The 25677-nt window shown below is 38.6% G+C and overlaps 1 protein-coding gene across 10 annotated transcripts in view; it reads left to right on the top strand.

The window, feature by feature from the left end:
* The window catches only part of AHI1 (Abelson helper integration site 1), a 187440-nt gene that overhangs the window by 135740 nt on the left and 26023 nt on the right, over nt 1–25677 (top strand). For all 10 annotated transcript variants that reach the window (XR_004957633.1, XR_004957634.1, XM_036248450.1 and 7 more), the window contains 2 exons: nt 3509–3671; nt 6907–7007. Coding sequence is in view for 8 of the 10 variants with exons in the window: in XM_036248450.1 (XP_036104343.1) it covers nt 3509–3671; nt 6907–7007 (264 nt within the window). In the remaining 2 variants the exon portion in view is untranslated. The remainder of the gene's footprint in view (nt 1–3508; nt 3672–6906; nt 7008–25677) is intronic.

The following is a 25677-nucleotide window of genomic DNA, read 5'->3' as shown; positions in this document are numbered from 1 at the left end:
TTGCAGCAGTCAAACTAACTTTTCCAATTCATCTATGATTACAGACAATACAGCCACACTGCTATCTACCGAATTAAAATGTTGACTTTACTTCAAAATTTATGAATGCTGTTTTTTTGAAATAGTTATTTGAATACCTGGTATGATCAAATTTTAATGCTGGAAAGTTTATCAACTTATCATCTGCTTCACTCCCCTTAGTTTACGGACATTCAGTCTGAGTGTTCTGAAATATACTTCAGTTTGGAGGCCTAGACAGAACTGGAAACTCAGTGTCTTGATTTCTAGTTTGGTATTCTTTCCATTACCCTTGGTATTTACTTTGCAAAGGTATTTGGAATCAAATATTTGTTTGATGAAGTGTTTAAGGTTCACATATACTAGCATTATATAGCAGGATAGGAACAGATAGTTTGTCTGGTACAGAGACAATAAACTTTGTGCAATTATTTACTTTCTTTATCTCTGTTTTCTTAATCCATTATTATCCAGATAAGATCAATTAAAAATAACAGGACCTTGGTTTCTTTCTTATAAATATGTTTAGGGTCGTCTTCATAGTACTTGTGGAAATAATCAGAAGAAACTACATATATTTTTGTCACATGATGCTAGAAATAGGGCTGTATGTTTCTTTATTCTTCTGGTGAAATTAAATATAGTCCCATTGCCACTAATAGTAAAGGAGTCATTTGAATATTTAATGTACTTCTGTACAATCAAGATTTATTGTTAAATTTGGTTTTCTATCTGTTTTTATCTGCTCTATTTTTCTGTTTTAATAGTAAAGACCAAATATTCCTATATTGACATTATTGAGAAATAAGACTTTCATAGAGCTTATTTTATTTCACTTGTTACATAATTACTGGGGGCAACAGGCAGATGTAGCTAGGGGGGTGAGGCTGGGACCATGCCCAGAGACTGTCCAATAGCAGCATGGCTCACGACTATTCAGTAGCAACATGGCTCTAGTCACTAGTTCATGGTGGTCGGCAACAGAGCAGTGGGCAAGACATGCTACTCATGAGCTATGCCATTGACACCTTCCCAGAGGAGTCGGTGCCCACCATCTTCCACTATTACACAGTCAGCATCACCATTAAAGGGCAAGAAGTACATCCTGGGACTCTGGGACACAGCCGGACAGGAAATTTATGATCACACAGAAAACTAAGGTCGTCTCATCCAGTGACTGATGTCTTCCTTATATGCTTCTCTGCAGCCAGCCTCCTTTCACAATGCAAAAGGAGTGGGTGCCAGAATTTGAGAAGCATGTACCGAACGTACCCTTTTATTACTAGCAACTCAGATCGACCTGCGAGGTGATCCCAAAACTTTAGTAAGACTGAATGGAAAGAAAACCTATATGTGCAGAACAAGAACAGAAACAATTTTAAGATAGGAGCATGCTGCTTTGGACAATGTTCAGCTGTAACCCAGAAGGGACTGAAGACTGTATTTGATGAGGGCCATTTAATTCTCAAAAAACACAGGGAAAAAAAGAATAGGATCAAGATGTATATAAACTGTTGTTTGATTATGTGAGAAGTATCTTCATTAGTCAAGGAAATGGTCCATTTCTCTGAAAAAGCATACAAAATGCTACAGTTATACCCATACCTCTTATGGATAATGAAGCTGTTTAAAACATGAAAGAAGGGAGGAACCCTGTCTTCAGCATTCTATAAAATCAATCAAGAGTGTGTCCTAAATGTCCAAGAAGCAGCAAACAGAATCTGAAGGCACAATCTATTATAAATACTTTATCTCAACTAGAAGGTACATGATCTCTCAAGGGTTTCATAGTTAAAAAAAAAAAAAAACTGCAATCACATCATGTTGTAACTATGTAACAAAGCATGCTGTAAATGGAACTGCCTGTCTTGACCATACACACTTCTGCACAGTCTTTATGCAAGCTGCACAAGAAATATCTTCTCCCTTTGCTCCAGCTCATTGTTTTTGTGTGTAAGCCGCTCTCTATTCCAATACAAGCAGAGTGGTGAAGTAACAGGGCCAGCCACATAACCGAAGGTCACTGCACGCGTACAGGAGATGGACCATATCTGAGAAGTAAATGTATAAGATAAAAAAGAACAAATGTTTTCTTATTACTTAAGTACAAGTTAAGAATAACAAATATTTCTATATTGAACTTTAATGTGCTTTCTTAAAAGATGCCAAAGTGTAATGATGTCATAATTGCATTTATCATGAACACAAAAATGTACATATATTAGTTAATGTGCATTAAATTATAACAAGGCTTCTGGCAGTTAGAATAATTACTAAGATACTACTTTTTATTTTGCCTTATATTAATTGGTAATTCTGCCAGTAACCATAAGTAGTACCCTAACAAGTCTTTGGCTGAGTATTGATCTGCATATGCATGAGATACAACTGCGGAAGGAAAGTAGTGGACTGCACAACAGGATGGGAATAATTCACATTCCTAATACGGGGCATCAGGTAGAATTATCAGGAGGATAATTTACACCCTGAAAATGGGGTTTACTGAGTCCTACAGGAAAGTCTTCTAAATCTGCTCTAACAAAACTTACAAGCAAACCTAGAAGAATCAAAATTATCTCAAATAACTGCATACCAAAAAAAAAAGGTCCAACACTGTTAAAAGGATTACAAGAAAATCCAGCACTCACCAAAGTAAAATTCACATGTGTTAGTTTTCTATGGCTGTTGTAACAAATCACCACCAATTTAGTGTGACTTAAAACAGAAATTCTCTCACTTGTGGAGAGTTGTGGAGGCCAGAGTCTGACATTAAGTTAAGCACGGAGAAAGCCGAGGGAAAGTGTTGTGATCCAGATTATACAGTGGCTGCAGGCGGGCACAAAGAAGTTCCCCAAAACAGAAGAGAACTCTCATAGAAAGGCTTTTCCTCTTAAATTTCTGTCTACTGAAAATGAGCTTATCAGAGTATTTTAAAAGGTAGTCAGAAGATTCAGATTATTAATATAAAGTATCAAATGCATGTGTTTGTAGAGAAATATATCTCAAAAAGAGACATTGTGAGTATACCAGGTTATCATGGTGAAGTTATATAATTGGGTTGTTCCATTGAGCTTTTCCTTTTTGTAAAATTGTTGCTCCTCTAAAGAATTTGTTTCAGATGCATCTGCTTAGCACAGAGAATGGGAACTAAAGGTAGTATAAAGCAATTCTAAGAAAGTGAATAGTATGTGACCTTTTTTTTTATTTGCTTCACAAGTAATTTACTTTAAAAAATTAACATCTGCTATTTTGAAGCTAATCTTAGTGTATTGAATGCTCTTAACCATTTCTCAATCCCACAGTCTTTTATCTTGCTTCTCCTGCTGTGTTCCCACCACCCCTGATCCCATTAGCAAACCTTGAGACCGCCTCAGACTTACCAAAGTACTGCTTTGGTTTCAGCTGCTCTTCTGCAAGAGGAAGTGAATGTTGGGGGTTTTCTCTGTGGTACAGTTGTGATAAAGCTGTGGTGGTCTTATCTCTCTCTTAGGTAGTGGCTCTTTATGACTACACAGCGAATCGATCAGATGAACTAACCATCCATCGTGGAGACATTATCCGAGTGTTTTTCAAAGATAATGAAGACTGGTGGTATGGCAGCATAGGAAAGGGACAGGAAGGTTATTTTCCAGCTAATCATGTGGCTAGTGAAAGTAAGTTTTATGCTCCCTTCCTGGTTTACTAATATGGTATAACTGATAGTACAAGATTTTATCATTTTTCTACCCTATAATTTACTGTCTTTGTAACTTTTGCATATGTTTACCAGTGGTTATTGCTTTTCATTTTCATGATGCAAAAAATAAAAATAAAAGGAGGCACTAGTACACCAGAAAGTTATTGCATTCTAGAATATTTGCTTCATGGACTTCTCATCCCAGGACCTACCCATCTACCTACAGCCACCTTCAGCGCCCCCCCCCCCCCCCACCTGCTTCATGCTCTTCACGCACCATCATATCAGCTCTTCTCTTGCCACAGTGACTACTCCGCTGACAGGCACTTTAAGAACCTCTTCCATTCTTTTACTTTATATACCTCAGGCCTGATTGTGACCCATTGCCTGCCTACAGTAGGTTGTTTCATTCCTCGTTTGTGAAAGAATACAGAAAGGAGCTGGGGAAGGAATTCTAAATAGTTTCTGAAAGTGGTACATTTACTACTACCTATAGATTTCACCTTGAGAGGTGAAAATAGAACACACAGAGCCTGGAAATAAAGACTAGAAAAAGGGGAAGAAATACAGTAACACTTCTTCAGAAGAATGCTTCCTATCAGCAATTAACTTCTAGTGTGGTAGGAAAAATACAATCTTCAGGGGGTCAGAAAAACTGATTTCTAATCCTAGTTTCTCCACAGCTATTACTGATATGCCTCAGTTTCCTCCTATAAAAATTAGTGAGTTAAGCTTTGTCATCTCTAAGTTTTTTCCCAGAAATACTAAAATCATTTAGTTCTGATTTAAAATGTAGTATAGACAGCCTTGAGATTAGCATATTTATTATTAAGCCTTTTGTTTCTGCAAAGAAGTAATTATTATAGATAATAGGTGCTTTTCACAGTCTATGAAACTCCATTTAACCCCAAAAATAGCCAAATAAAAGTACTGATTCCTAAACTAAGGTCTAAATTTTTTAGAGCAAAGGAGATGGCAGAGGGAGAATTCCCCCCTTCCATGAGTACTGGATGCTGACTTAAGCCCAGATGAAATATGTACTCTTTGGCCCCTTCCCACCACCTTGTCTGTATGCTGGTACTTCCCAGTCTCCCCTGTCCTGTCTCTCAGGGCTCCCGGTCTCACTGCACCTACCTTCCTCAGATTATTTGCAACTCCCCTCAGAAGTTCCAGATGTCTCAAAAATTACCTCTTCTCTCACACAACAAAATTCTGTAGTTCCTCTGTGTCACTGTCTCAGTACTCATTCTCTGAGTAGTAAATGACTGATAACTCTAAAACTGTATTGCAGGTATATTTTTATGTTTAAAAGAAGATATATAATGGAGAAAACATAAGGCAATGTGGAAGGACGGGTTAATTCCCAGTCATCTCCCAAAAGATCTGCACTTCTAACGTCCAAATTGTCTCAAGTATCTCGTTCCCAATGGTGGCTTTCCCACAGGGTCAACAGCTGGAATTCAGCTTCTGTTTTTAAACCAAGAGCTGCCTACACAATCACAGTTTGTCTAGAGTATATCTATCATTTTAACTAGAAATTACAATTCGTTGTTAATCCAGATATAAATGAAAACAAAGTTTTTAAACTTGACCATGTAAAAGGATTGCCTATTTCTAGGCAGAATGATATTGGGTGCTTTAACTTTAGAATCTAATTAGTTTGCAGGAATACCTCTTAGTCTTCCAAATCTGGAGAGGGTATAGATATTTAATCTGTAGTGGGTTAAAAAACCAATAAAATTTTTCTTCCATAATATCCCAAGTGAGACTTCTGAAGCCGAAGCATGCTGTAATGATAGATATTGGTATGTACAGAAATTGATATTCTCACGTAGTGACTGTTCTTCAACTGCCATAATTCCTTATTGTATCCCAGAATAATTGATGTTTTCTTTGGGCATCAGTTACTGCTTGTAGGAAATTCCTTGTAAAGACCAGAACAAACAGAAAAAAATCCTCAGATAACCTGAGAATATGATTGAATTCTCACTTCATTGGGGATTTTTTTTCTCCTTTTCTCCTACTTTTTACCTGAGTTTAACAAAATCTTGCCTGCTTTGTTTTAACGTTAGAGAAAAAAATGACTGTTAGCAGCATATTTCACTCTAAAAATAGTAAAAATTGTCCTTTATCCATAGCCAAGTATGCAAAGCAAATGATCTAAGGAAGTATGTATTTGAATAGAACCTGTACCAACTGTTCACTTGAGAGCCATGTCTGCTAAAGGGCTGTACAATAGAAGGCATAGGTACCCCGTTATTATAAAGGCCTTACTCCCTTTTTATCTTAAGCCACTGGGAAGAAAAACATCATCAGCTTCCCTTAATCACATCTAACATCCTTTCCAATAAGAGAGAAAGAAAGCCATATTGAAATCAACCCATACACAAAGCTAATTAATATATCTCATAATCTTAGAAATTTGATTAGGTGCATTTTAACAATTTCTCTTAGCTCAGAGTTGCCCAAATCATTTAACCAAAATAGATTTTCTTTTTAGCCCTATAAATTCTCACCTGACTTTTTAGATTCAGCACTGTGTGTAGACTAAATAGATTATATAGATTATAATTTTACATTATAATAATCTCAGATTCAACATTGTGAATAGATTCAGTATTGTGTGTAGTCCTTGCCCCATGCTTATTTATTTCATACCATCTTCCCAAATTAATTATTCTTTCTCCACACCTCTGCCTGGCAAAATTCTCCCTATTCTTCAGAGTCAAACACACACACTATTTCTTCCATTAAGCATCTACCATCCCTACATCAGAGTTTTTCTTTGTTATTATCTCTCTCTTAAGTGGTGTCACATTCCGTTTTATATTACAGTTCTCTGTGAACCTATGTCTCTGACCAGACTGTAAGCTCCTTGAGAGCAAAGACGGTTGGATCATCTCCGCATCCCCTCCCGCAGCACCTAGCAAACAGCCATGCATGCAGCAGGTTCCTGACATGAACATAAAATGAAATAAGAATCTGCATAACCACATAAGTCAGGATTCCTATCTTTATGAAATTCTGCTGATCAAAACTTTAAAACTATAAGTTATGTTCTTTTGATAACTAATGTGTAAGACTACAAATCACCTTAGCTTAGTTTTATATCAGTTTCTTTAGTTTTATATCTGCCCCTTCCATCATTATTTCTTCCCCCCATGAAACGGTGCTCTTCGGTTTGATTACTTGACTTTCTTTTTCAATTCCAGCACTGTATCGGGAACTGCCTCCAGAGGTGAAGGAGCGATCCCCTCCTCTAACCCCCAAGGAAAAAACCACAATGGAAAAACTTTCTTCATCTTCTCAGAAGGTAAATTTTTTCAAGAAAATGTACAGCATACGTACTTCATTTTTCACTTTCTCTGGATAAAATATTACTTTATTTTTCATGCTTACATTCTTTATTTTTTACATTATTTCTCATAATATTGGCACCAACATTACGAAATATATAAGGCAAATATTATTATAGCATTTTCCAGAAAAGGAAATGAGGAGGCTCAGAGATTAAAGTGACCTCAAGTCACAGCCCAAGTAACAAGACAAAGACCCAGAGTAGAACTTGCAACTTTAAGTGGGATGCTATTTCCACTCTGTCTTCATTTCTGTAGCATTGATACCGACACTGTTATTAGCCCCACCTCAGAGGGTACACATGTATACTGAAGGTCATTGAAGCCCACAGAATAAAGATGTTCTGTCTTCCTGGAGCATTCCTTTTACTTGCTAGGAATTTAAAATATTTTCAGATTAAAATGAGTATGAATATATTCTCGGACAGCAAAATGTCATGTTTTTTAGCCTGGACCTTCAGATCCTTCAGTAAGTATTCTTCTGATGTTAATAGTACTTTGATACAAAGTTTAATGAGCAGTGTACCATCATGTATATTACTTCTTGAACTTATTTTATTTTGTGACATTAGCTTTTGCCTTCGACTGAATAACTTCACTTCTTGATAACGTAAACTGTTGTATAGTTTTCTGACAGTGGAACCTGTCATGTACCATCATTAGTCATTTAGCTTATATTTACTGAGTGCTTACTTCCATACTAAGCAATCCATTAGTCTTCACTGAAACAGGATTGAGTAGGCAAAGCACTTGCCCTTGAGCTAGCAGGCCGGTGGGTGAGATACCTGCAAGTAGGCAATTCCAACAGACTATGGTAGGAACTGTAATGAAAATATGTGCACAGTGTATTGAGAGCACAGAGAAAGAAACCCTCTAAACCTGCCCTAGGGAGTACAGGAAGAGTTCCCAAGGAGGTCATGTTTGAGCTAAGGCTTATAGGATGAAAAAGTATGTGCTAGAGAGATGATCTTAGAAACAACATTCCAGCAGAGGGGACAACTTGAGTATGGTGTGGTAAGTGTAGTTATTTTGTGGAAGATAGGCCTGATGGAGAGAAGCATAGGAGAAATGTAGAAGTCAAGCCATGGAGAGCCTAGTGTACTCTGCTAAGATGCTTAGTATTCGTCAGACGATTTCCCCTCAAGAAGGGAATTTAGGAAATGACATGTACAGATCTGCATGTGAAAAATACCATTCTAGTGACAGCATAGTGATTGTCTAAGACCTGGGACAAGGAAATAAGTTATGAATCCATCGAAATAAAATATAAAAGCCTGAACTCATTGGGGTAGAGGGAAAAGGTATAATTGACAGGATTTTATGGTTGATTTGATGTGATTAGTGAGGTTGTAATCTAGGAATTGTGCTAAGGGCCCTGGCTTATTATATAAATGAATGGATGGTGGTACAACAGAAATAATAAAAAAATAAGGAAGATTTGGGGAGATAGAGACAAAGAATGGTAGGAAGTAGTATGTGATGAGCTCAGTTTTAGATATCTTGATTGTCCGTAGTGTTTGTAGTGCTCCCAGGTACAAATATTCACTAGGGAACCAGACATATAGGATTGGAATTTAAAAGAAGGTCGGGCTTCAGAATAAAATAGGGAGGAGTTAGTGTTTTTATTATATTGCACCAGTAGAGTTGAGGCTTGTAATGAAGGAGATACAACAAACATTGTAGACTTCTGAGAGAAGAGTCTAAGGACAGAATTCCAGTTGAACACTAGTATTTAAGGGACAATCAAGGGAAGAGGAGAATATTAAGAAAGAATCATCAAAGGGGAAGGAAAGATCCAGAGAAAAAGAAGTGCCCTGGAATCCAGGAAGAAGAGAGGTTCCAGGAGGGTATGTCGTCAGTAGTGTGCAAAATGGCCAGTCACGTCAGTTGTCCAAGCATTTGGTAATGGAAGACCTTGGCACCGTTGCACTGGTATCAAGAGTTGATGATAGTGTGACAAGGACTGAAGAGTAAATGGGGCCTCAGCGAGTGAACTCATGGAAGTCATTCCCAGGGCTTCACTTGAAGAAAGAAAGAAGTCAAGCAGTAGCTAGAGGAAGACCAAGTTCCAGGAATGACTTTTAAATACTGGTGTGACACATACAATTATATTCTAAGAAGACATAGCCAATGGACTTGTTCATGTTTAAGACAGATAAACAAAGCACTTGTGGATCCTGGAGAAAGCAGGACGTTTTTATTGAAAAGACAAATTGATAGATTATTATTGGCTTAGAGCAGTGGTTCTCAGCGGAGGGTGATTTTGCCTCCAAGGAGGCATTTGGTAGTGTCTGGATATATTTTTGCAAATAGCTGCAAGGAGGGGGATACTACTGTCTGCTATCATCTAGTGAGTAGAGGTCACAGATGTTGCTAAACATCCTGGAATGCATGGGACAGTCCTCAACAAAGGATTCTGGCCAAAGGTGTCAATAGTACTGAGCTTAGAGCAGTACCCCTCTGAGACAGATGCATGTGAGTAAGGATGTAGTAAGTAAGTTAATAAAGTGGGAGTCTAGAAGTTAAGGATAGTGTTATGTTCTCAAACACAGAAAGGAAGGTCCGCTTCAAATGTGAGGGTGAAAGGTGTGAGACAGGAAGAATGGTGACTGTTGGCATACCTGTGAGCACGGGAGGTGCAGGCGCTCTTTTGGGACATAAAAAGAGATTTCTAAGTAGTTCTGGAGCTGCTGTTTGAGTACCATAAAAATGGAAGGGACATAATTCTATGTAGTTGGATTTTTTTCTTTAGTAGTGATCAGCATCTAGGACATAGCAGTGGAGAGACAGGTTTGGTTTGATATATAATTGGAGTTGTGGGAGTGATAGAAGCCAAGAGGATAAGAGACTTGATAGAAATGCTAAGAGAACCACTGGAGTGACACATTAGGGAAGATGAGCCAAATTGGAAAGAATGTGGAATCAGAAGACTGGTCAATGTAGAAAGCAAGGTTCTCTGCGGGGTTGCTGTGAGCCACCCACACCCAGGCGGAGGCACAGCCATGCAGCAAAGGAGTTAACCACCTGGAACTGTAGCCTGTCAGTCAAGAAACTTGTTTCATTGGTATTTCAGATGTTAAGCAGCTCAAGGTTATGATAAATTCTTGGAGTTGTATGTTAAGAGCTGAAGTTGAAGGACCTGTGGTTAGAATTGAGCTGGCCAAGGAGTCAGGACCAAGTTGCTTAAATTTTCACTTGGATATTGAAATTCCAGAATGATTGAAAGAGTTGGGGTAAAGGGGACACTAAACCAAGAGCGGAAGTCCTAATTCTTGTGGGAGAGCAGATGTCTCAACCTTGGCTTTACATTGAAATCACCTAAGAAATTAAAAAAAAAAAATTCTGGTGCTTGTCCCCACACCCACAAATTGATTTAATTGGTCTAGAGTAGGACCTCAGTGTGGGTAAGATTGCAAAAGCTTTCCAGGTGATTTTAATGTGCCAACATTGAAAACCATCATATTAGAGTGACGCAGTGTCTGAAGGTGACAGCTGCTAAGATAGATGATCTTCTAGCCAGGTGTGAAGGCACCCAAGGAAGAGTGTTTTGAATGTAGAACAGCCTAAAATCAGCAACAGAGAGCCAAGAGGCCCATGCTAACTCCAGGTCCATGCTTGGAATGTGAGAATGAACAGCCTATCCTTCAAGGAACTGAAAGAAAAAGCATTTCTCGGTCAAACACCAGTTCCACAGACAGCAAGGACTTAGGGCGCCAGTTGCCTGGGACAGCGTGGGGGCTGCAAGGGATACAATGGAAGTGTTAACAAGGTATTGACTATGGTCAAGTGCTACATGTGTAATATTATCCACTGTTTAGAATTCACCAGATTTAAGAATTTAGGAAGATAATGTAAATTTCCAAAATATTTGTAACATTGCCATTAGCCAGCGGGACAGCTAATGATATTTGTAGTCTGTGTCAGGAACTGTGTGAGAGGCTATGATAGACACAGTCTTCACTTGTAGTGGCTTACTAGTATCCCTGATGCTGTATCATGCTGACCTTTGAAATTGGGGTTACCTAACCCCACCTCTGTGGGGTCCTGCCCAGTAAATAGCCTTGAAGTAATTCTGACTCAGCCACAGGATATATAAGGAATTCTTACTGGCTGCCTGTGAAGTTGGCATTGCCCCTTCCTCTTCCTCATGCTCCCGTGTTACCATGATGGAGACCTCTCGCCTGCTTCCAGGACTCCCCAGGTCTCACTACCTGTGCCACTCCTCTGCTTAGAACTCACTGCATCATCATCCTCGTTCAGACTGTAACTGACATTGTTGATCTTGTGTGCCTTTTCCTCTTATAGACTGATCTTCTTGCTTAAAATACACCTTTATATTCGTATCACAGCAGGCAATTCTTCTTGACCCTTGAGATGCCCTTCAGGCTAACCCACTGCTGCCCAAATCCTAATTCTAATAGATCTCAGGGAACTTGCAGACATGCAAAGTAAAACACTGAAAGACATAAAATAGCTAAAGCAACATTGTTGCAGAGGATAAGAATCCATTTGGACAAGGGAGTAGAAAGGTTCTCACGAAGGAGATGAACTCACATTGGGCTTTAATGTTTAAGATACATAATTTCTTTTGTCAAAGAACATGATTTGGTCTGTTTGTCTGAATCCATATGTTAGAATAGACTCCTACATGTATTTTACCTCTTAGGAATTTTCCACTTGTATAGTTTGACAATGTTTTACTTCCCTGTGGGAAAAAGTATAAAAAATGATCTACACTTATGTAAAAAGAAGTCCCTGAGAACGGGTAATGTTGTCCCAGATAGTCAAAATGCCTCAGGTACACTCTGAGTCATGACCAGCCCTTGAGAAATGTGTAACTGGGCTTCCTTAGCACCTGGCCTAGGTGCACGTCTTCAGTTTAGTTCCTCTATCAGGATACGTATGGTTTGATGTTATCAAGATCTTGCCTTATAAACCTACCACAAATTCTATCAGATGTTTAATTTCATGTGCAAGTTTTATTTTTATTATCATATGTAAGATATGTTTTTTTTAAAAAAGAACATGAAAAGTTGTGACGAGAAGTAGGGGAGAGTCCTAAATTCATAGAATTAGAGAATTGGTAATATGGAAGGAACTTTAGAGATCATCACTGATGACTCTAGTCAATTCCCTTCATTTTATAGATGAGGGAATCAAGATCCAGAAAGGTAGTAAGACTCACATTAAAAACAACACTCCTAATTAGGAGCCCAACCCCCATGTTCTCAGGCCAGTGCCCTGTTCCCTCCACCACCGTCACCACACAGACAGCTGTTACCTGCACAGCTGGCCATGTTTGTGTCACGTTGATTTTTTACATCCCTGTTTTATGTTTGTTTCATTGTACCCTTCTTCATGTGGAAGCCTTTAGAATTGTATTCTTTATACTTATTAAGGAAAAAAGGAAAGAAACCTCCTGAGTTGTTTTCTTTCTTTTTAAATGATTTCTATTCAAACTACAAAATAAGAAGTAAAATTATACCTTTTAATAGCTTGGCAGCTGCTGGATCTTATTAAGTCCTTCCAAGTGGAACACACCTGTTCTGTTGCCGAATGTGCCAGGTCCCTTCCAACATTTCATCTGGTTCACTGAAATGTTAGTGGGTGATGGAAGCATTTGCTCTCCCACTGCAGGAGAAGGAGACAGGCTTGAGTTAGTGATTCTCCACAGTAGGCTAGAGTAGGTCCCCAGATAAATCTGTAATTACCTGGACCACAGGGGCTTGAGAGTAGGAGACTGCTTTCCTCAAGCTCATTCCAGCACATTTTTATCACAGCATGCTGTAAATTCACATCTACTAGGAGGAAGAACATTGGTACTATCTAGGAGGAAAGAAACTCAGAAGCTTAAAAAAAAGTAATGTTAACAACTTAGGTTTTTTTCCTGGGGTTTTCTTTTTTTTGGTTTGTTCTATTAAAGTAATATATGCTCATAGTTTTTTTTAAAATCAACCAATAAAGAATACTGTAAATGCACAATAAAACACTATCCTGTTAATATTCATGTTCACTCTAACTTGCATTTCTTGTTAAAAATGTGTGCCCTGGCCAGTTTGGCTCAGCGGTTAGAGCATTGGCCCATGGACCAGAGGTCCCGGGTTCAGTTGCCGCTAAGGACATGTACCTCAATTGCAGTTTATCCTCATCCCCAGTTGGGGCCGTGTAGGTGGCAACCACTCGATGTGTCTCTCACATCAATGTTTCTCTTTCTCTCTTCCTCTCTCTCTTCCATCCTACCTCTCTCCCTCCCGCTCTATCTGAAGATAAATGCAAAAATGTCCTCTGGTGAGGATTAAAAAAAAAATGTTCTCTGCATATGTACATGTACATGTCTTTATTCATGTTTATGATTTGATAAAACCAGGATCATACTTAATATTCTAATATTTTTCTTTCATAATATATCTTGGACATGTATTCTTACTAGCACAGACAATTCTGTTTAACAGTTTCAAGTACTAAAATGGCCAATTTTCTTTTTCTTTTTTTAATTCCTAAAATGCCCAGTTTGTTTGTTTTTTAATTTCTGAAAATGCTTGGTTTCCTTTTTTGTTGTTGTTGTTAATCCTCGCCCTAGGATATTTTATTTTTTATTTTTTATTTTTATTTATTTTTTTTTTTAGATAGAGTGGAAGGAAGGGAGGGAGAGAGAGAAACATCGATGTGTCCACATTGATTGGTTGCCTCCTGCATAGCTCAGTGGGGGGAGCAAATCTCTGACCCATGTACATGCCCTTGATTGGTACATGCACATTGATTGGTTGCCTCCTGCATAGCTCAGTAGGGGGAATCAAACCTCTGACTTTGGGTCTGCAAGCCTATGCTCTAACCACTGAGAAAAACTGGTCAAAGCTCCTTTTTTTAATTTTTAAAAACAAAACCCAAAGTAGAAAATTAGCCTCTATCTTCTATAAATATTTAAACATTGACAAAAACTAAGTATATTATTTTAATGCCAGATATGTAGCCATAATTACTCACAGCAATGTTAGATTATACCTGTGAATATGGAGAAATTACTATGGTTTTGCTTATATCTTTCTAAAAAACTCACTAAATGAATAATAGCTATTAATTTTCCTAGTCTAAGATAATTATAAAAATATCCATTATAGCTCATTTCTTCACATGACAAGAATTTTAATTATTTTCAGTTCTTCATTTATCATGTAGCCTATGAGAGCAGCCTGGGTCAGTTTAAAAGAGAACTGGTTCCTAAACCAAAGTGTATGTTCTACTTACATTCAGGGCCAGCTGCTTTCTGTCTAGTAAAAACAAGAGGAGAGAACCCAAAAGGATCAGATAACTCTGGTGGTTTCTCTTCCAGCCAAATTCACACACACAAAATTTTACATGGGCAATTTTGTCAGCCTCTCAGAAAAACAGTAGGCAATAAATAAGTTGCCTTCAATGTGCACGTATGTGTGTGTCTTAGTCTACAAAATATCTAATTTTCATTTACCCTCTTAATCTCAAAAGTAGTGTGTTAAAGCCTGGACTAATGGAGCCATATATCACTATTTTAAAAAATCACTTCATATAGAAAAAATTGTTTTTCGATTTACTAATCCTTATACCAGGAGTCCATCTAAATTATTTTTAACCATAGGAATAATATGATTTTATTACTGCATTAAGTCCAACAACAAATTTATAATAGACAGTGGTTATTTTTGGTATGGCAAAGCAGATTTTTCAAATATCTAAAAGTTAGTTAACGTACACTAAATCATTGAAAATACAGTCATAATTATTATTGCCTCCTTCCTATTGCTAAAGAATAATATCAGTTTACATCTTTTTTAGTTTAGTCATTTTGTTTATCAAAGAAAATACAGTTACCTAATATATTAAATAGATAAAATTTAATTTATGATTGGATTTCCTTTAAAATTACAGGAATATTTGAATGTTTTCTTTAAAATTTATTTTTTCTTTATTGATTTTAGAGGGAGAGGGAGAGAGAGAGAGAAATGTCAAAGAGAGAGAACATCGATTGGCCACCTCCTGCATGCCCCCCACTGGGGATTTGGCCCACAACTGGGCTTGTGCCCTGACCAGGAATCGAACCTGTGACCTCTTGGTGCATGGATCAATGCTCAGCCACTGAGCCACATCAGCCGGGCTGAATGTATTTCTTTATCTGAGGAGAACAAAATCAAAATCTTATAAGTAAAACTTAGGAACATATTTGTATCCCATGAAGAATCTCAGGACAGGCAATACAGATATGTATTTCTTTTTCCCTATAATTTGTTTCAATAATATAAATATTTTGAGGAAAAAAAAATGTTGATTTCAAAAAATGTCATTTACATTTGAAAAATATTTATGTCCCACAAAGAAAGTGAGTGGGACCTCAATGAAGTGACAGCAAAGCCAGTGTGAGTCACCTCACACCCACAGATTCCACTCCCAGCAATCAAATCGTTAATTGTTCTACACAGAGGAGCTTTCAAAGCCTTCAGAATCTGTCTTACCTGAAAGGAAACCATTTAGTCTTGACTTTCTTAAAGGTCTGGGGACCAGTTCTGCTACTTATTCTCCTCCTTATACCTTTGCCTCAGCCTTTGTATTTGACATGTGTACCTCAGTCCCTGCTTCACCTCTTCCCCCAGCAGTTGTGTTCTTTGCTACTTTGGGCAACTCCTCTCTAAGCTTCTAGGACTCTATTACCCTCAACAAGCCGACCCCCCACCCCCACCCCAGACTGCTTGTCTTTTCAGTTTACCTAACCTGGGAGAAGGAACTGAAGTAAATGGGCTGTGAGATAATCCCTCTTTAGACCCTACCCCAAAGCTAGGTTTGGGGGTATCATTTCCTTGATGTCTTTCTAACTTCAGTTATTTGATACTTATACAAAATAAAGGGTGAAATTGTTTTCTGTTTTAGCAACCCACTGATTGTTCAGCTGACTTGAGTCTCAGCCCAGCCTCTATCTCATTTTCTTACACAGACCTTCCATGAAAGTCAGTTTAGAGAATAATATAAATTCTCAGTAAACATTTCATAATTGTTCCAATAAACCTTTGAAAAGTATCTGTAGGACATTCCTTCTGAGAAGTCAAGTAGATTTTAATCTTTGAATAATAAGTATACAAAAAGTATAAAATAAGTAATGTGCTGCGTCAAACCAATGTTCTGCTTGACCCAGTACTGCTCTCTCTGACAGTGACTTTAAGGGTTGTTTGATAGAATAATACAGCGTTTGCTCTTCACAATTATATTTTCAAAGGTTAACCTAACTATGAGTAACATCCGTCTCATAATCTCTTACAGATCTAAAATGTGAAAGATGTTGGGAGAACTTCTAACCAGTCATTCCTAGTTGTAAATTGTCCTTTAGATAGTGGCAGAATGGATCTTATCAGTCACACTGTCTTCTGACTTGACAATCAGCATGACCTTTTTTCAGAAGTTCTCGGACACCCTATCTCTGCTCTTCTCTTGTTTCATCAAGTACTCCAGGGTTTCTCAATCTTGGCGCTATTGGCATGTGGGGCTAGATAATTTTTTGTGGGGGGAAAATATGCTGTACATTATAGGATGTTTAGCAGCATCCCTGGTCCCTACCACTAAATGCCAGAAGCACTAACCCCCTCCAATTGCAATAATCAAAAGTGCCCTCCAGATAGGGCCAAATTTTCCCTGGAGGTCAGAATCACCTACACACACAGACACCATTGAGAACTGTTCTGTTTTAATTTTTTAAGTATATAATAATTGTGTATGTGTGTGTGGTGATATGTTTTTCCTTAATAACAACTTTTCTTATTTTAACATACTGTTAATGAACTTTTGCTTTCCTTTTTTCATTACTGGCAAATATGTAAGCAATGGTTGCAGTTACAGACGACCCTACTTAAAAACAAGTTTCACACAGAGATATATCCAGCCAGCTATGCGAGGCGAGGCTCAACATGATGAGTTTATATAGAAACGTCTCTTAATTAAATTTAGATAGCTCTTGACTACCATTTATTTCCTGTGCTTGATAAACTAACTGTATGCTGCTCTTCACATAAACCATTGAAAATGAACTGTATGCTAATATTCTTGGTATTGCTTAGCAGTCATAATAACGTCATAATGGCCTCCAATTTTAATGTGATTCTCCTTTAGTTGACATAAAAAGGAAAGAACCTTTTTTATTTAAATGTCTTTTATCCACACATATCATGCATACAATAAAAGACCTCTTTCAACATATTGCAACAGATTTGCTTTTATCACTCTTTTACTGAATTTTTTTGTACTTAATGAGTCTTTTCTTTCTTTGTACTCCTATTTCTGCTTCCCCTTTGCTGTGGGTGTTTAAGTAGCAACCTCTTACATGTTGATATATCTTACACAGAGGAGGTAGAATGTTTAATAGACCTCCAAAGGTCGACATCTCCTTGTGAAAACGTGCTCTCTGCCTTGTCTTGCCAGCCTCACTGAGTAGAATGCAGCATTGTCCCCCACATAAGTGCACAAAACATTCCTACACGAAAAACATTCCTACACGACCATGAAGGCTACATAATCCCTGTCCTTACACTCACCAGCAGAAATAATGTTTTTTTATTGCAACTGTTATAATTACCACAAATACCATGTATAATTGTTTAGTCTTCTAAATTTGTACATCATAAATATCATAAAACAAAGTGGTTTGTGGTTAGATATAGTGGATGTAAACCTATTAAAGAAGGCAACTGAAGAACAAATTTATTTATTTATTTATTTATTTATTTATTTTTTTATATATAAATTTTTCATTTATTTTTTTGTTACAGATATTTTACCTTTTTTACCCCATTGGCACCCCCCTCCCCAACCCACCCCCGCCTCGTCCCCGGCTTAGTTGTCCATGTCCATTGGTCATGCATACATGCATATAAGTTCTGTGGTTTATCCCTCCCCCCCCCACCCCCTCTTCTGAGGGATGTCAGTCTGTGCCCTACTTCCATGTTTCTGGGTCTACTGTATTCCTCAGACTGTTATGTTCATTATATTCCGTATAAGTGAGATCATGTGGTATTTGTCTTTTTCTGCTTGGCTTATTTCACTTAGGATAATACTTTCCAGGTCCCTCCATGTCGTCTCAAAGGATAAGAGATCTTTCTTTCTTACCACTGCATAGTACTCCATTGTGTACATGTACCACAGCTTTTTTATCCATTCGTCTACTGACGGACACTTGGGCTGTTTCCAGATCTTAGCTATTGTAAATAGTGCTGCTATGAACATGGGGGTACATATATTCTTCCTGATTGGTGTTTCAGGCTTCTTAGGGTATATTCCTAGAAGTGGGATCACTGGGTCAAATGGAAGTTCAATTTTTAATTTTTTGAGGTAGCACCATATTGTTTTCCACAGCAACTACACCAGTCTGCATTCCCACCAGCAGTGTATTAGAGTCCCCTTTTCTCCACACCCTCGCCAACACTTGTTGTTTAATGATTTGTTGATGGCGGCCATTCTGACAGGTGTGAGGTGATACCTCATTGTTGTTTTAATTTGCATCTCTCTGATGATTAGTGATGTTGAGCATTTCTTCATATGTCTCTTGGCCATTTGTATGTCCTGTTTGGAGAGGTGTCTATTCAGCTCCTCTGCCCATTTTTTAATTGGGTTCTTTGTCTTCCTTATGTTGAGTTGTATGAGAACTCTATATATATTGGAAATTGACCCCTTATCTAATACATCATTGGCAATGATGTTCTCCCATACAGTGGGTTGCCTTTCCATTTTGATGATTGTTTCTTTTGCTGTGCAGAAGCTTTTTAGTTTGATGTAGTCCCATGTGTTCATTTTTTACTTTGTTTCTGTTGCCTTAGGTGATGTATCAGTGAAAATTCTGCTCCGTATGATGTCCGAAATTTTGTTGCCTACATTTTCTTCTAGAATTTTTATGGATTCACGGGTCACATTTAAGTCTTTTATCCATTTCGAGTTTATTTTTGTGTATGGTGTAAGTTGATGGTCTAGTTTCATTTTTTTGCATGTAGCTGTCCAATTTTCCCAACACCATTTATTAAAGAGGCTGTCTTTACTCCACTGTATGCTCTTGCCACCTTTGTCAAATATTAATTGAGCGTATTGCCTTGGGTCCATTTCTGGGTTTTCAGTTCTGTTCCAGTGGTCTATATGCCTGTTCTTGTGCCAGTACCAGGCTGTTTTGGTTACAGTCGCTTTGTAGTATAACCTGATATCTGGTATTGTGATCCCACCTACTTTGTGAAGAACAAATTTAAATGCAACATGACCAAACAATTTTGTTTAAACTAATGTGAATATAGGTAGATAGAAAGATAAATGGATGGATGGATGGACCAACGGATGGACGGACGAACACATACACATACTGAGATGATGAGGAATAAGGAATCATTTAGATTGGGCCCACTTACAGACTGTCAAGAATTTCCACATGGTCAGAGGGATCTCTTCTTCCATAATCTAGTAGCATATTGTTTGTCTCTTACTACATTTGACATCTTCTGCCTCTATGCCAAGTTATTTATGTATATACATTTGCCCTCACTGTCTTTGTCTGATTAATATTGTTTGTTGGGAAGGAAACTGAAATCCTTGATGGGAAGGATTGGTAAGAATTGAGATTCAAACCAGAGAAAGGAGGAAGAAAGGGAGGAGGCAGTAGGGATCACAGCAGTCCATGCTATTGGCTACTAAGTCAGTGTCAAACAAGCAAGAATTGGACCTGAATACTCTTACCCACAAATTGCTAATTTGATATATGTCAAATTAATATTTCTCAAACTGCTATGCATCAGAATCACTTTGGATAGTTATGTAAAAATACCCAGGCCTGTACACCTATGTTCATTACTGCCTTATTTATAATAGCCATAAAATGGAAACAATCTAAGTGTTCATTGACAGATCATAGGTAAAGATATGGCGTGTGCGTGCGTGCATGTGATGGAATACTACTCAGCCATCAAAAAGTGAAATCCTGCCATTTGCAACAACATGGATGCACCTTAAACATGTTTTGCTGAGTGAAATAAGTCAGAAGGGAAAAGACAAATACCATATGGTTTCATTTATATATGGAACATTTAAAAATACAAATGAACAAACCAAAAAATTCATGGAGGCAGACAACAGATAGGTAGTTAACAGAAAAAAGTGAGATAGAGGGGAGTGAGAGGGCAAAACAGTTAAAGGGAGTGAATTGTATGGTAACAGATGGAGGCTTTTGGTGGCAAGCATGACGCAGTGCATACAGATGTCGAATTATAATACCACCCACATTATAATTGAAAATTGTAACATTATATGTTATGTTATATAATATATATAATATTACATTTTTAAAAAGTTACCTCAGTTTAAAAACCAGTAATGCCCAGACCATACCCTAAATGTGTAAATACTCCATTACATTTCAGAATTTTGTTCGAGAATGCTATTCCTACCTCATTAGAGGAGTAACGTATCTACCTCAGGCCCTTGATCTCTGAATATAAACTTCCTATTGACCTGACCTGTATTGCTGTCTATAAGCCATTACTCAGAGCTATGTGAAACCAATGGGAACCCACCTGAGTACTTGACATGTAAGATATTCTCAGTAAATGATTATGATTTGATTGAGACAGAGCTCCCAAAAACATCATAGATATGTCAAGAATAATATTAAAGAACATAGCAACTCAGAACAGTAAAATAGTAATTTGTTAGATGCACAGAAGCCATGCTGAAAAATATAAAGTCAATTCTCATTATTCAGAGTAGTTAATAAATTTGCCATGAACACTGAATTAGCAAATACTGAATCAACACTTCTAGGGGGAATACAGGAATCAGTTCCTGTAAGTCTGTGATCTCAACATTTTTATTAATCAGTACATAACCTTGTTTCATATGTATTCTGTTTAAAGACACTTTATTTAATATATGTATAGTGTTGGTTCATGAAAATCAATGTCCTGCTCAACAGCAAGCACTGTGAACTTGTGCCCGAACAGTGCTCACCTAGCTCGCAGATTTTCTCTGTGAGGCACAGCAGCCTTCTTGCACTTGGTCACTAGACAGCACTTCAACTCTCTGCTCAGGGGCCATGTTAAACAGCAAAATCACCAACAAAAAGGCGAAAAACACAGCACTAAATAGACCTCAAAAAGAGCACTTGTTCACAACATGGGAGCTGAAACAGAACAGGGAGAGCGTTAGAAATGTGCCAATACGCTGGACTTTTACAGTGTCCCGTCCTCAGCAGAGAAAACGTGTGCACTGGGCAGCTCGGTTTTTCCACCGCTCTGTGCCTGTGCCTGTATTTAAAGGACTGAAAGCCCTATAAGTATTGATTTGGGGGCTACAAGTAAATTTTAGTAAGTAGGAAAATTTGCAAATAGGGAATCCATAAATAATGAGGACCCACTATACTTTGAAACTTTATTAAAAATAAAAGCACATAGTTGTTTCATAAAACCTGTAAGTCTTTAATTAAAAAAATTGAAGAAGGAAAAGGTTGGGGAAAGGAAATTAGGTCAAAAGGAAAAGCATAACCTATTGCCTCTCCTAGCATGTGACTTATTTCTTCTATCCCTTTCTTCCTCTTTGGATAGAAATAAAAGGGCTAAAAGTTCCTTGGAGATAGGGACTGTCTTGTTCAAAATTGAACTCACAGCATCTAGTGCAAAGCAGGTATCGATAAATGTTTACTGCATAAAGGATCGGGTAGACCAGCAGGAGCAGCTGCACTGAGGTCAGACCTGACCCGTCGGAGACATCTGCCGTGATGGAGTTGCACACAGGCAGATGTTCAGCAGTCCACAAAGGGTGACGGTGGCCTTCATAAAACTGCCTGGTCTCCTTCAGTGTCTCCAGGTTCTTTCCCTCATCCCCCATCTCTAGGGAAAAGTCCCATCCAAAAGAGGAAGTGGATGACCCAAATGATTCTTTAGTTTGCAGGAATTTTTAATTGGGGGGGCGGGGAGAGGAGGCGCTGACCTGTTTAGCTCAGTTGGTTGAGTGTTGTCCCATGCACCAAGAGGTCTGTGGTTGGGGCACATACGGGTTACAGGCTTGATCCCCAGTAAGGCACGTGTGGGAGGCAACCAATCCCCGTTTCTCTCTTTCATTGATGTTTCTGTCTCTCTTCCTCCTCTCCTTTCCTCTCTCTCTGAAATCAATAAAAATATATTTTTTTTAAAGGAGGAGATGGCATTCTGATGTTTCCTGCCTTCTTGGTTATCTGCAATCATTTTCACTCTCCCCAAGCCAGGTCACTGACAGCACCAGGAAATAAATGCATTGAAGCAACTGTTTATCTGTTTGATGCCAGATACATACATAGCACCTGGAGTGTGTGACTTGACATACTTGTCTTACCAGTCCCAGGCCTGGGGGTAAACAAGTTGTCCATTTTTCTTACTTCTCCACAATTTTATCATTGCTAAAGAAAATCACATAAGTGTATTATTGGTTGTCCCTGTGTCATATTTGTGATTCCAGCCTTAATGAGGCCCATGGCCTTGCTCATTCTTTCAGTGTTCTTCCTGGCTAACTCCCTGCCTCATTCCTTACAGTGCCTGGTCAAAATAATGTCTGCCTTTCTCAAGCTCATAAGCTCTTACTCCAACTTGACTTTGTCGCCATGCTTTCTTGAAGAGAAGATTATCCAACATTAATTGCTTTAGCTTCTCAGGTCTACCTTCTCTGGGTTTCTATAATTTCACCTTCTGTCTCCAGCTTTCAGATGCCAAGAAAGAAATGCACTTTCTTCCTATGGCTAACCTCTCCACTTGTGTTTTTGGTCATTTTCACCTCCCACATTCTTCTAGCCCTCACTTCATCAGTGATCCCCATCTTCACTCCTCAGCCCTGTAGTATCTTCGTTATTTGTTGAACACATATATATTGAATGCCTGCTGCTTTTCCAGGCATTCAGTTCCACTGTGGTGGAATATTGTATGGATGGTATAATGGTGAATTAAACAGGAATAATCCCTCTACTCATAGAACTTACAGTCTAATGAGTGAAAGTTAACTAATTAATGAGTCACAAAATTAAACATATAAGCAATAAAAGGGTAGTGAAGGAAACTGTGAGGCAAGTGGAAAGAAGTGGATGGTTTGTTTTTATAAGGTGGGCCAGGTGGGCAGGAGGATACATTTGAGGCATTAGAAATAGCATGTGCAAAGCCCTAAAGTGGTCAGAAATGCTTATCAAAGAAACTGAAAAACTAGCTGGTCACAGGGGCAAGGGACAAGGAAGGGATGAACATAGGAGGAAGGGAGGGACCAACTCCAGCAACTCACAGGCCATGTCAAGAAATACTGTGTACCCTAGTGCTCTGGGTCATTAACTCCACTGTCTCTACTGCTCTTTCCCTAACTTTCCTAACAGTGCCCTTACCTGTCCTGTTTCTCTCTCATTCTCTGGTTTTGTCTGCCATAATACAGACCTTCACCAAAATATATGCTGCGTCTTTTGTTTATTTTTTATTCTTCTCTAACATATTTTTCTGGATTTTCCCCTTCTACCCTTATAGTTTCAAGTACTACTTTGGTATACTCTACATCTGTAACCCTGGCTCCTGTCTGAATTCCCCACTTGTATTTCTAACTGCCATCTAGAAATTTTCACATACATATCATTCTGGAATCTCTAGTCCAGTATGCCCAAAATCAAATCTATTTTTAAAAACCTGAGCTTTCTAGTATACCCCAGTGTGTTCATTGAACCGTCACCTGCCTTGAAGGTCAGGGAGTTCTCTCTCAAAAGAGCAGGCAGATAGTCAGACATCAGGGGGTGAGGGGGGACTCCAGCATAACAGAAGTGTTTTGATAGAGTTCTATGTGAAATGCTAGAAGAACAAATAGAAATGGCCCCTGACCTAAGCTTAATGAGGTCAGGAAAGGCTTTCCAGAGGATTTCATGTTAAATTGAACTTCGTAGGAGAAAGGACATTTGAGGCAACCTGAGAAGATATATACTAAAGCATGATACACTTGGACCATCACAAGTATTTTATTGTGGCTGGAGCCTAAGATGCAAAGTTAAAAACAGAGCTGAGCCTGAACAAGTGGGCAGGATGAAGACGGTCTTTGTACAGCATGTTCAGGAGATGGATTTTATCCCAAAGGTGGTAGGAAGCCAATGAAGGATGTAAAGTATGGAACATGAAAGGTTGGTTATTTCAAAAGCTCATTCTAGAAGTTCTGAAAAGACTGGGAAAGAGCATTACTGGAGAATTAAGACCAGGAAGGACTGTTGTAGTAATCAAAGCCAAACATATTGAGAAGGTAGGATTTTGAGTCTAAACACACAAGAAGGAAAAGGAGAAATCTAGGTTTCTAACTTGAACATCTCTGTGTGTAAGAATGTAAGAACTTCCATGTGAGACCCGTGAAGTTTGCAGTATATGTACAGCAGCCAATTGCAGATCTCTTGAAGGCTTCTACGGAACTTGGGAGAGATTTGAAAACTCCAATTTACAAGGTAGTTTTGATGAAAACGTATGGACCCAAGTGTTTTTAGAAAAACCACTGTGTTTACAAGATTTGGTGAAAACTACCCTGCCTGGTTTGGCTCAGCGGTTAGAGCATCACCCCGCAGACGAAAGGGTTCCGGGTTCAAATTTGGCCAAGGGCAGCATTCCTGTGCTGCAGGTTTCTCAGGCTCCGACAGGGCTGCACAGGAGGCAGCCAAGCCAGGTGTCTCTCAATATCACTCTTTCTCTCTACCTCCCTTCCTTCCACTCTTTAAAAAAAAAAAAATCAATGGAAAAAAATTGTAAAAGAAAAGATTTAGTGAAAACTAGTGATTGCCAAATTATTATGAAGAAAACTGGAGATCTGAGTTAACTGTGGTGATTTGGAAGTCATTAGCATAAACCTGCTGGTTGAATCCATGGGAACAGAGGAGCATAAAGAATGAAAAAGACAACAGGTAGAGGTCAGTAAAGGGTGCCGGGTTTTCTAGAGTGACCTGAGGAAGAGCCTGGGAGGTGTATTGCTACGAAACAGCCCGGTCCCTGCCCACAGCAGTCTTCGCTCTGCCGTTCTCCAGCCTTGTACCTGCCTCCTGGAGGGACCTTCCGAAAACAGAAATCAAGTCATGTGACTTGCCAGCTCAGAAATCTTAGTTGGCTCTACATTTGTCCACATAATCCAAATCTCATAAATTTTCTTGGATCCCACCCCTCAAAGATTGAATAGAAGTTTTTTTTGTTTTTTGTTTTTTTTTATCCTCACCCGAGGATATTTTTCCATTTTTTGTACAGATAGAGTGGGAGGGAGAGAGAGAGAAACATCGATGTGAAGGGACACATCGAGTGGCTGCCACCCGCATGACCAACCAGGGCCGGGGACAAACTGCAACCGAAGTACGTGCCCTTAGTGGGAACCGAACCCGGGTCACTCCAGACCGCAGGCCGATGCTCTAACCGCTGAGCCAAACTGGCCAGGGCTGAATAGAAGTTTTAACCTACTTTTCCTCATCCTCCAAATAGACTGCTGATGGTACTGCCCTGCAGACACATCCCTCAAACCTCTGCTCACCCTGTTTTCTCAAACTGTAGTTTTTGGTGCTTCTCCAACTCTCAGAATTTCAATTTATCCCTTAACATTTAACTAAATGCTCCCTCTTGTGAATCCTTCTCAAAA

The sequence above is a fragment of the Molossus molossus genome, unplaced genomic scaffold, assembly GCF_014108415.1.
Source record: "Molossus molossus isolate mMolMol1 unplaced genomic scaffold, mMolMol1.p scaffold_m16_p_8, whole genome shotgun sequence".
NCBI lineage: Eukaryota > Metazoa > Chordata > Mammalia > Chiroptera > Molossidae > Molossus > Molossus molossus.
The sequence above is the reverse complement of the archived record's forward strand: the minus strand, read 5'-3'. Positions and strand labels throughout refer to the sequence as shown.